Genomic DNA, 11,886 nt, shown 5'->3' on the forward strand with positions numbered 1-11,886 from the left:
GGAGGAGAGTACGATAGAAGATGACCCATTAACAAAAGAGCATGAGGCACATTTATCTGACTGAGTGCAACCGTCCTGGCAAAAGGCGACAATGCCAAAGTGGTCCCAGTCAGAAAGACGATCAAATGAATCTGAACCATGCGGGCTGAAAGGATGCAAATAGGCATCCGATCCAATTGCTACAAGAAAGTCGATCCAATACAGTAGTCAATCTTCTGATAAATCCTGTATGAGGAGGATCCAGTTCCTCAAATAGCACCAACCATCGCATGGACGCCCACGAGTCTCCTCATAAGGGATCAATAATTAACAATGCAACAAAGAGTATCATAGACGTCCCTCGGGCTCTCCTCATTGAGGAACGAGCTATCAATCGGATTACAGTGATTCACCTTATGCCTGACAGTCTAGTGTCGCTCTGTCGACATGAGCTCATCATGTAGGGATCAAAGGTTGACAACTAGACTAAATTAATCGATCAGCAAGCCTAGCCCGCCGAACCAGTCTTGCCAATTTGAAGCTAGATAAGCTCAGCCGACTAGCAACACCAATTAAGCTTTGCCTAGCCTACCGAACTGCCCTTACCAAGCCGAAACCAAACAAGTTCAATTGACCGGGCCAGAGAGCAGCCGGGCAATATGTTCATATATGTAAAATACCAAGAATACTCCGTACAACCCTCATTAAAGCAAGAACAGAAGTATAATATCACCATATTGTATTGTCTCTTTTATAAATAATGAGATCATTTCATGTATAAAAGAGGGTAGACAAACCCAATTTTAGCCAAAAAGGCCGGTAAAGATCGACACAGTTGATATAATTTACTGTTCACTCTTCTCTGTTTTTACATCTCTCTTATATCTTACCCGTTATTGCTTGAGTTGTGATTCATAGACAAATCAAAATTAAATAATTATATATATAAATACATTACTTTTTAAAAATTTAAATAGTTATATTTTTATCTGATGCGAAAGAATTGAGCTGTAGAAATGTTAAAAACAAAGTTTATTTGTTAAACACACAACAACTATATTAGCTTGATTATAAAAATTAGTATAATTAATTATAAATATAATTAAGGGTGTTATTCAAATTATTTTGAAATAAATAGGATGAAATGACAAAAAAATGAATAATTGAATTTATTAGATGTTCATGTAATGGCTGAATCTTTTTTTAATGTGTGAATAAATTTAGATATTTAAAATAGTATTGCATGCTTATAAATATTCTCATGATAAAATTCAAGATGATAGATATATACAAATATTAAATATTAATATAATTAAAGAGTTTGTGTAAAATACTTTAAGAGCATCTCTAATGTATTTTCACACGCTTAAAATTATTTTAATATTTTAAAATTTGATTTTATATGTTTAATAAATTTTATTGCTTTTTTATTAATTTTAAATAAATAAAAAATATTTAAATAATGCAATAAATTTTAATTATAAATTTTCTTAAAAATTTAAAATAAATAAAGGTAATGTTGTTAAAGATTACCTCCATCCATATCTTTAGGAGCACTTACATAAATACCCCACAATTTTTATGTATTACCTATCTATCCCCAAAATCTTAATTTTTATACTCACAACAATCACATTTTTAACATCACATTAAATTATTATTTTTATTAACATTTTAAAGGTCAAATGTATATTTTATGTAAATTTGTATTATAAATATAAATATCAAATTTAAAATATTAGACATGTAAATATATAAGAATTGTGAGATAAATACATAAATTTCTCAAAAAAAAAAAGTAAAAAAAATAAAAAATTTCAAGTACATCACATAAATTTTATATATTTATACATATATCACTGAAATTTTTAATTTAACACTGTCGTTGTCGGTCTTAAGCCCGGATATAAAAAGTGAGGTTTGCGTTAGATAGTCAATAGATAACGTAAAATTTATCGAAAAAAATCATCTCATGACATTTTTAATTTAACACTGTCGTTGTCGGTCTTAAGTCCGGATATGAAAAGTGAGGTTTGCGTTAGATAGTCAATAGACAACGTAAAATTTATCGAAAAAAATCATCTCATGACATGAATATATGGAAAAGAAGGATTCATGTATCTAACTCAACTCCAGGTAGTGGGATTAAGATTTTATTGGTTGTTGTTGTTTAATTATTTTATGTAAAAAAAATCCCGAAGATATATAAATCCGACGGTACAGGCGAGGAAGCCGTGATCTCGTGCGATGAATCCCTCGACTACAGTGGCCCATAGCTCCTCCTCTTCGTCTTCCTCCTCCTGGTTTTCGGGCATAGTTCGTGGCCGGTCCACGAAAATCCCCGCCGCCGGTACTGGCGGAGCCGCTGTCTCTCTTCCCGGTGATTCCTCCAGCTCCGGCCATCGCAAAAACCAGCTCCCAGGCGTTCTGTTCAAGTACGGCCCCAAGTCTGTCCAGGTTAGCAGAGGATTAGGTTTTTTGTGCGGGTTAAAGGGTGTTGCTGGTTTGCTGCTAGTCTATCATTTGCTTACAGTACGCTGAATTTTCGTCAGGATGACAGTTAAAATGGTTGATCTTTCTAATAATGACAGTCAGAGCACTAAAAACTCAAGCAGACTAGTTAGATTGTTAAAAAAAAAAGGAAGTATTTTTTGCGACCGTGCGATTGATTCTCCAAAATTTTAAATGTTGCAACGGATCCAAATGAAATATAATACAGATATTTGACTTTAGTACTTGATCTCGGTACTGGTTATGATGGTTTATTTCGTCTCCGAACCTTATGGCTTAAACTGACTGCCACGATTTATCTGGATCACTCTTAGGCAGGGAGGGAGGTTGTCCACCCACCATGCTTTGTTCAATAATGATGAATAGGATTGTGTTAAATTTTGAATATAGATTTGTTACTGCGAAATAAATAACTTCATTGGGTACACCTATGCGCTTTTTGTTCTTCCATTAACCCGTACAATTAGATTAATTCACAAATTACTTGAGCAAGCGCTCTGAATTTAACATTTGCCCTGCTACGGGAAGCAATTTATTTGTTTTTCTTTCTTCATTTGATTAGGTTTTTCTATATAGTGGTATAAAACCACTTAATTTAACATTTGTACTGCTACGGGAAGCATTTGATTATTTGGTATGCATGTAAATACATAAGAAAAATGTTGTTACATATGTTTGAATGTTTCTCTCGCGCTTCAATTGATAAAATTGTCATTGAATGATAATCTGAATCATCAGGAAATTTTTTCTGATGCTGAAGATTATAAACTTTTCAATCTATTTTGCATTAATTGATAATACTGCATAATATATTTATTGGAAATAAAGTCAAATATTTTTTTCTCAATGTATGGTAGTCAGCCATCACTTATTCGACTAAGTGATTGATGTTTGATAATCTTCATTGAATAAAAAAACTCTCTCAACTGTAGCAGTGGCAACTAGTAAAGTTAAAGCCAATGTAATAAGTCTGTAAATGAGAAGATACACACAATCTTTCTTAGCCTTAACAAGCTGTTTTGCCAGATCAACAATGCCTCTTAAAAATGAGAAATCATCACTTAAATATATGTCAATAATATAAGTGAATAACTGTTAATCGAGAGTTACAAACTCAACTGTAGAAAAATCATTAGGATATAACTCTGTATGATGAATTATTTTCTCTTTTCCAAAGTTGAGAATAAATCACCTAGATTTAGACAAGCTATACAGAGAAACAACTCGATACTTGCTTCAGAGAAACAATTATTCAACTCTTGAAATTGCATGTCAATCACATTATTGAACAACTCAACACGATAATGATGTAATTTCTTTACCTCTCCGTGTTGATCTTCGTCGAGCCTTAAAAGAGGAGTTCATATTTGGAATCTCAATTTAAAAAACATTACAAAAGCGAGACACTTCTCTTAATAAGGATTCCCATTCATTCTCTCACATTATTTGCAATCGTTGTTTTGATACATATACTAATTTCATCAAATTAACAATATCTTGGTCTTTTTTTTGTAAAGATTGTAGCAATTTATTTGTAACCCTTAACATATTAATCATTAAATCCAACGTGAGGACAAAGTCAAAACTCTCTTTTGCATCACTTAAAACACATGCTTTAATTATAATCATACACTCCATCATCTTTTATAATATCAAACACTTGAAGTACGGTTGCATACATTTTCATGAGACCAATTAAAGTATCAAAATGCGAGCTCACACGGGTGTCTCCAGCTCGTTGCAAAGTAGTTTCTTGATTCAAACTGCAACTACTAATTAATACTAATCTCTAATATGCAAAATAATTTTTCATGTTAAATTATTTTAAGAGTATCACTCATTACAAGAAGCTCCAACTGTATTTAGGATTCTTGAAGTGAACTCAAAAAGTTGTTTACTTTGCCAATAATTTTTTGCTACAGTTACCAATCGTAACTGAAGCTGATGGACGAAGCAATGAATATAGAATGCTTGAGAATTATCATTAAGAATGAGTGCTTTAAAACTATTGAACTTGCCTCACATATTGGATGCCCCGTCATAGCCTTGACCACTTATTCTATGTAAGCTTTATAAATGTTTTACAAATATGAATTCAAGAGCTGTTTTGAGTGCAACTGAAGTTGTTGAGAAAATATGTTTAACTCTAATAAATCTTTCAATAACTTGTCTATTTTTATCAACATATCTCACAACGACATCCAACTGTTCCTTTGTTGACACATCATGAGACTCTTCAACAATAATGGAGAAGTAATAATCACATATATTTTTCATGATATAAGCTAAAGTCTCAACAGTTACAACTTGACAAAGTTCTTTTTGAAATTTTGGTGAAATTAATTGTAATTTTGTGCTGACATTTTTAAATATAACTTTCTTGATTTCTTTATTATGATTATCAAGAAAATGAAATAGCTCCGAATAATTTTCTTGATTAGCTGATTCAGATGATTCATCATATCCACGAAATGAGAATACTTGTTGTAGAAGAAATCGAACACAATCAACAACTACAGTCAACGTAATCTTATTTTTTTTAATCCCTCTTATCTTTACTCGATCACATGGTGGAACACTATGTATTTGTTTCTTTATTAGTCTTCACAATTGTGTCTTGCCTTATTATTAACACTATTATGATCTCCAGTATGAGCTAATAGTTTTTCTTTTTTCTTCCAATTTTTAAATCTTTCATTGACAAATGAATCTCCACCTCCTTGACTTGTACCAACTACTTCTTGAGGCGTAAATAGACAACAATAGAGGCAATATGCTGTATCTTTTAGCACTCTATATTCTAACCAAGTTGGATGATCCTCATACAATGTTGAACTAAATCTCCGAGCAATGGTACCTATCACTGTTTGAGGAAAATCATCTTTTTTTGGGTGATGCGGTTCTTTGAGCAAATATGTTCTTCGTACTCTATCTTTATCATTAACATCATAACTCCATATAGAAGGGCAAAGCAGGATCAGCTGAAAGATTATCTACGTCAATTTTCACTCGTTCTTTTCTTTTTAAATAAAAATCATTCAATAAACCTTGACATAAGAAATATATTATTATTTTAAATAATTGAAATTAATAATCAAATATTTTTTAACATGAATATTAAAATAACATACGATAAACAAGCAAACCAATCTAAACATAATAATTCAATATTTAACAGCATTTCTTCTCGGTATTGGGAGAGTTGAATTTATTAAAACTAGTTATCGTATTGAGCTATCTATCATTCACAATGTAATTATTTCTTTTCATTTGCCATTACAGGAAGTCACATACTTTCTCAAAAAAATTGAGACAATCCCGATTATCCTGAATGTCATCTTTTGCTCAGTCAATATCTTCTTATAGGTATATTCCTAGCAAAAAAATATCAATATATATTTTTTGTGAAATTAATATTTGATTAAAAATTGATACGTGCTTCAACAAAAAAGTAGCAAAATGGAAGTTAAAACATGCTATAAATCATCATTAGGAAAAGTAACATGATTTTTTCTCTGTAAATGTAAATTAATTCAACCTAAGTGCAAGTCTGGTATGGAACCTTATTGGCATGATAAGCATAATTAAGGGCGTTTGTTTTACTGAAAAAAATGCGGTGTAAAAAAATAGAGTTTAAGAAATATGCACTGCATTTAGATGTTGGACATTTACAAACATAATGATACCGTCTAATTCTCATGTATTTACATGTCTAGCACCTAAAACATTAATTATTACCTTTAGACCACCCAAATCTTTCATATCAATTAAAAAATGTAACTATTTTTTTTCAACAAAACAAACTTCAAAAATACAAAAGAATTGAGTGGTATGCATGTAAATTTTCCTATATTAAATATTCAGACTTGATTATAATGCAAACTTGATAAAAAAATTAATAAATAAATTTAATCCGTATTTTAAAGGCAAGTTATTATCCAATTTAACTCAATATACACATGCCTGGACACTCACTTTAGAGTTGCAGTTAGGCAGATAAACATATGCCATAATTAAAATTAGTTAAAAGGGACACTAACAACGGGCCAAAAGTTGGCAGTGGCCCCTCCAATAGGTCAAATTCCACCCATTAATCATTAGCATGCAGAACAAAAATGAAGTTTTCAAAATTTAATAGCATAAATTGTAGTAGTGCCATGCATCATCATTTTCAGAGAGATGCGTGGAAAGAGGTGAAAACTCGTAGCTGCATTCCATGCGGGGACTGTAGGGACGGCAGGGTAGTCTGCATTCCATGCGGCAGCAAGCCGGAATGATGGTTGGACAATAGAAAAACAACATATTTGCTCTTTTTCGGATGGCGGCAGCGAGGATCGGTGATTGGAGGTAGAGGATAATGGTAAAAAAAGTGGTTGAATTGTTTTTTAAGGACAATGAACTGGATGAAGGGAAAGCGATGTAAGAAAGCATGAGGAAGGGTAGAAGAGGATAAATACCACATTGGGAGCGAGATATAGCAGAAGCACCTCTTGACCCTTGGAGGAGAATCACCACCTTGGAACGAGATACAATCGGAGCACCACTCGCCATTGGATGCAACCTTAGAAGGGAGAAATTGGGAAGTTCATGGTTGTGCTTGACAGAAGCACGAAAAAACTAACCCTGGATTGCTGGAAAGCAAATTTATAATAATAAGATAATTAGAAGTGGGCCCAAGGGACTGACCGACACTCCATAACAATGAAAAGCCAGGGCTTCACCCATTCAGATGCGGCTATTTCTGTATCGACAGCTTCCACGTCACCGGACACCAGCGTCATTCCTATACATAGTATTCTCAATCAACGAACTTTTACATGACATGGATTTAAGTTATTTTGAGAACTTGTAGACAATTTTTATATATTTTTTATTGGTAAATGCATATATTGACATAATAGATTACTATTAAAATAATGTTTCTTGTGTGTGATATGTTTTTCAAACCTGTTATGAACCTTTGGTTACTCCCTTTTTCTGCTTGAACATCTTCTTTAATTCTCTTTTACTTTAGGTTTAACTAAATAGGTGTCATATGTGAAACCCCTTATGTAGGACGAAGCCAAACTCTTAAATATCGAGGCACTTTTTGGTTTAAAGGTTGAAGTTTCGATAGAAACTCTAATGTTAAGTGTGTTCGCATGGTAACACTCTTAGGATGAGTGACCTTTTGAGAAGTTACGCCACTGAGACAAAACTGTGAGGCCAAAGCGGACAATATCTCGATGGGTGAGTTCAGGTGATATCAGAGCATTACAGGAGCCTAAAGATATGAATTAAGTGTCATACAAAATAAAATGCTATGCCATGTGAGCCACCTTATGAATCTTGGATGAGACAAAGCACTACAAGGTGGGAGCCACCTCTTGAATCTATAGGGGGCACCTTTAAAAGTTTATCTGCTTGGTGAATGATTCCGGGTTGTGAAAACGGACGAGAACGCCAGCTACTTAAGTGGGGGAGATTATAAAACTTTTTAAGTAAAATGAAATTGTACTCTTAATCATCGGGGCACCTTTTGGTCTAGCGGTAAAACTTCAATGTTAAGCGTGCTAACATGTGAGGATGGGTGACACCCCCCTCCCCCCCAACCCCCCACCTCTGGGAATTTACCCCAATGGGACAAAGCTATGAGGTTATTAGGCTAAAGTAGACAATATCTTGATGGTTGAGTGTTCAAATTGTTAAATTATAGCTGGTGTACACCCTAATATATGTTTTATTCAAATTATTAACATAGTTCCGCTATAGTTATTACTAGCTTTTATTTGCTTCCGTTTACATATTTATGTGTTTTCTATGTGATCTATTTCTAAATGTATGTTTTTCCTTTTATTTGAGCATTGTAATGTGTATTTATAACCCTCCTCTTATCAATGAAGTGTCGAGCTCTATTCTCAGATTTTCTTCATGGTATTAGAGCCTAGGATCTAATCCTAGCTGTCGCCGGGGCATCTACCTTGCTGTCGACACTCCCTGCAGGTCTCCTTTGTTGCCCCTCCTTCACTGAAGCTTTCTCCCTAGAGTTCTACTCCGCCGCCGACCCTCTTTATGCCGCCCTGCAAGTCTCCCTGCAGATTTTCTGCAAATTTCCTCTGCCTTATAATAGATTTTCTACAGATTTCCTCAGTCAGGGCATCTACCTTGTCGTCAACCCCCCTTCTGCCTTGCAAATCTCCCTACAGATTTCATGTAGATTTCCTCTGTCGTCTAGTAGATTTCTTGCAGGTTTCTTGAAGGTTCAGTCGCTGACCTGGCGCTGATTTTGCCTTCTGCAGCCGAAATCTTTCGATGTCCTCATCTTCAACTTAGTCAGAATCATGGCGGACTCCTCCATCACCGAGCCTCCTTTCGACAGGGTACTTGAGTCCACTAGACGATCAACAACTACCTCAATCCCTTTGCAAATCGGAGGATCGGAAAATCACAAAAACTACCACCCATAAACTTAACAGATATAATTTTCTCTAATGATCTCAAGTTGTGTCATTGTTTGTCAAAGAACGCAGGAAATTCAACTATCTCACAGAGATGATTTGTGAATCTCAAAAAACTGACTCGACGTATGGTGCATGGTAAGTGAAGAATTTCATGGTCATGTTTGGCCGATCAATTTCATGGAGATTATAATTGTTGTTCATATCTGTTTCTTACATTTGCAAGTGTACTATGGACGACCGTTCAGGATACCTGCTCGGATATAGGAAACTCAAGCTAACTTTATGAGGTTTCCAAGATGATCCACGAGGCAAAATATTGATCAAGTATCGTGACGTAGTACTATAATGACTTGGCGGCCTTATGGATGGAATGTGATCTCTACTACGACTACACATGAGACTCTCTAGTGGATCTTTTGCTTTTTCAGAAAATTCTGGATAATGATCGCGTGTTCCAATTCTTGGTGGGTCTAAACAAGTATCTTGATGAATTTCGGGGTCGTATTCTTGGTCGAGATCCCCTTCCTTTAACTCTTGTTGCATTCACCAAGGTACGTCACGAATAAAGTTAAAGACTTGTCATGCTTTGCACTTCCACTCCTTCAACCAAACCATCTGTCTTGGTCTCTATTAGTGCTCAACCCTCGACGTCATAACAGACCAATCACTCTACTTGTGATTAGTGTCACAAACCCAATCATACCCGTGATAAGTTTGGGGAGCTCCACAAGAAATCGACGAATAAACCCTCAACTAAATCCTTCGCTGCTAAGAGTCTCTATACGACATCTGAATCTATTATGGCACAACCAACTTCTACCCGGAACACTTAGGAATTACCCGACTCTCTTAAGAGTCAGATGGAGCAATCAATCAAGCTGCTTGGATCCAATCAACTCTCTTTCGACTCATCAACCTCCCACGTCCGTCAAGGTTCCATTCCTTTGGCACTCACTTGTTTTGTCTCTTCTAGTTCATAAATCATTGATTCATGTGTCACTGACCACATGACTAGATGCTCTCAAGCTTTCTCGACATATTATACATGCTATGGGAAAGAGACTGTTATAATTATTGATAACTCATGTGATTCCATTGTTGTTAATGGGTTGGTTGTATTAATAGTCGGTCTAACTCTAGAATCTTTGTCATGTACTTCCGTTGAAGTGTAAATTTTTATCTGTCAGTAAATTGACAGATGACATTAATTGCATTGGTGATTTTTTTCATGTTGTTTGTCTTTTATGATCGTCGTTCGTGTAGGAGATGATTGAAACTACTAATAGGGTAGTCGAGCTCTACTTCTTCCAATAGAAAGACACGGAAAACGAGAACACTTCTTCTAGTAGTTGCAATTTTACTTGATCCGCTGAATGTATTATTATGTTGCATTATTATTTGTGTCATTCTAGTTTTTAATATTTTAAATAATTGTATGTGTCAATGTTTACTATTAAAACCCTAGCTAGCTTCAAATGTGAGATTTTTCAATTATCTAAATATCATCGTATTTCATATCCACCCCTCTTACATGCCTTTTGCTCTTTTTTTCACTTATTCACAGTGACTTATGAGAACCCTCTTGCACCCCCATCTACACTAATAAACAGTGCTTTGTTACCTTGATTGTTGACCACACTCGAATGACTGGGGAAGTTGAAGAAGTGTTTTTTGCCTATTTAAGTTGCATACCACTTACTTGAGAATGACGCAAGAGGAGTCGGTGGCATCGCTGTCTTGCCAACGAGGAGCTCCTTTGCATGCGATTGGGCCCTAGCCAAGCGTCGACAGAGAAGAGAAGGAGAGGAAGTGCGTGTGTTTGGAGTTCGACTGGAGGAGTTCGGTCGACCGAGCAATATCGTGCGAAGGAGAAGCGGGAGGAAGAAGTTCTCGTGGTTGAGCCGAGCCTTGTGAGAACTCACGCGTGCAGAGAGGTTTTATCCGAAGGTAAGGATAAGGTTTTAAACGATGAAATAAATTTATTATATTATTATATATTAATAATAAGGTTTAAATAAATTAATTTTTTTAACTAAAAGAGTGTTATGCTATGAATGGATAGAGTTTGATTTTAATTAAGTTCAATTGTATTTTTAATAAGGAATTTTTACGCAATAGAAATGTAAATGCATGTATATAAGGACTATTAGAAAAGATATAAACTACATAACTAGAAAGTTAAATCAACATTATTATCAATATTTTATTAAGCTTAAATTTTTTAAAAGAAATAGTTAAATGAAGATAATAATTAGCATAATAATAATAAAATAATATGATATGGCAAATTGCTTTTAAATAATAATATTAACATATATTAAATTAATAATAATTTTTATGCACTTGACTTTGAGTTTCTCACTGGAGATAAGTGAGGAGAATATTTAAAATCATGGGTAATCGAGGTGAGTACTTGTACTTCTAAAGAATAGTAATAATTTGTTTATTCTCAAATGTGTTTGCAGTTGACGATATTTGTGTGTGTTTTATTCTGATTGAGATATTATTTTCTTTTTTGGTCATATCGTTATGAATGTTGAGTTACTTATGCATTTGTTGTATGTTTTATATAATATGTTGAATTGAATGCGATGAATACATGTGTTTGTGATGACTGTTTGTATGTGCATGACTGACTATAATGGAGTACCCATTGATGATACTGGTGGGGGTAGGGGTGTAAACGAACCGAACACGAACGAACAGTGCTCATGTTCGTGTTCGGTTCGTTTGAAATATAGTTTGTTTGAAATAGGCTCGTGTTCGAAATTGTTCGTGAAGAGTCTGTTCGTGTTCGGTTCGTTTTTGTTCGAATTGTTCGAATTGTTCGAATTGTTCGAATTGTTCGAATTGTTCGAATCGTTCGAATCGTTCGAATTGTTCGAATCGTTCGAATCGTTCGAATTGTTCGAATCGTTCGAATCGTTCGAATTGTTCGAATCGTTCGAATTCGTAA

At 34.5% G+C, this 11,886-nt stretch overlaps 1 protein-coding gene across 2 annotated transcripts in view; it reads left to right on the top strand.

The window, feature by feature from the left end:
* Positions 1-2,194: 2,194 nt before the first annotated feature.
* LOC110027657 (UPF0613 protein PB24D3.06c) overlaps positions 2,195-11,886 on the top strand; it is a 50,598-nt gene continuing 40,906 nt past the window's right edge. For both annotated transcript variants that reach the window (XM_020729168.1, XM_020729169.1), the window contains exon 1: positions 2,195-2,436. In XM_020729168.1, coding sequence (XP_020584827.1) covers positions 2,227-2,436 — 210 coding nt within the window. In that variant the 5' untranslated portion in view covers positions 2,195-2,226. The remainder of the gene's footprint in view (positions 2,437-11,886) is intronic.

Source organism: Phalaenopsis equestris, unplaced genomic scaffold (assembly GCF_001263595.1).
Source record: "Phalaenopsis equestris unplaced genomic scaffold, ASM126359v1 Scaffold000434, whole genome shotgun sequence".
Taxonomy (NCBI): domain Eukaryota; kingdom Viridiplantae; phylum Streptophyta; class Magnoliopsida; order Asparagales; family Orchidaceae; genus Phalaenopsis; species Phalaenopsis equestris.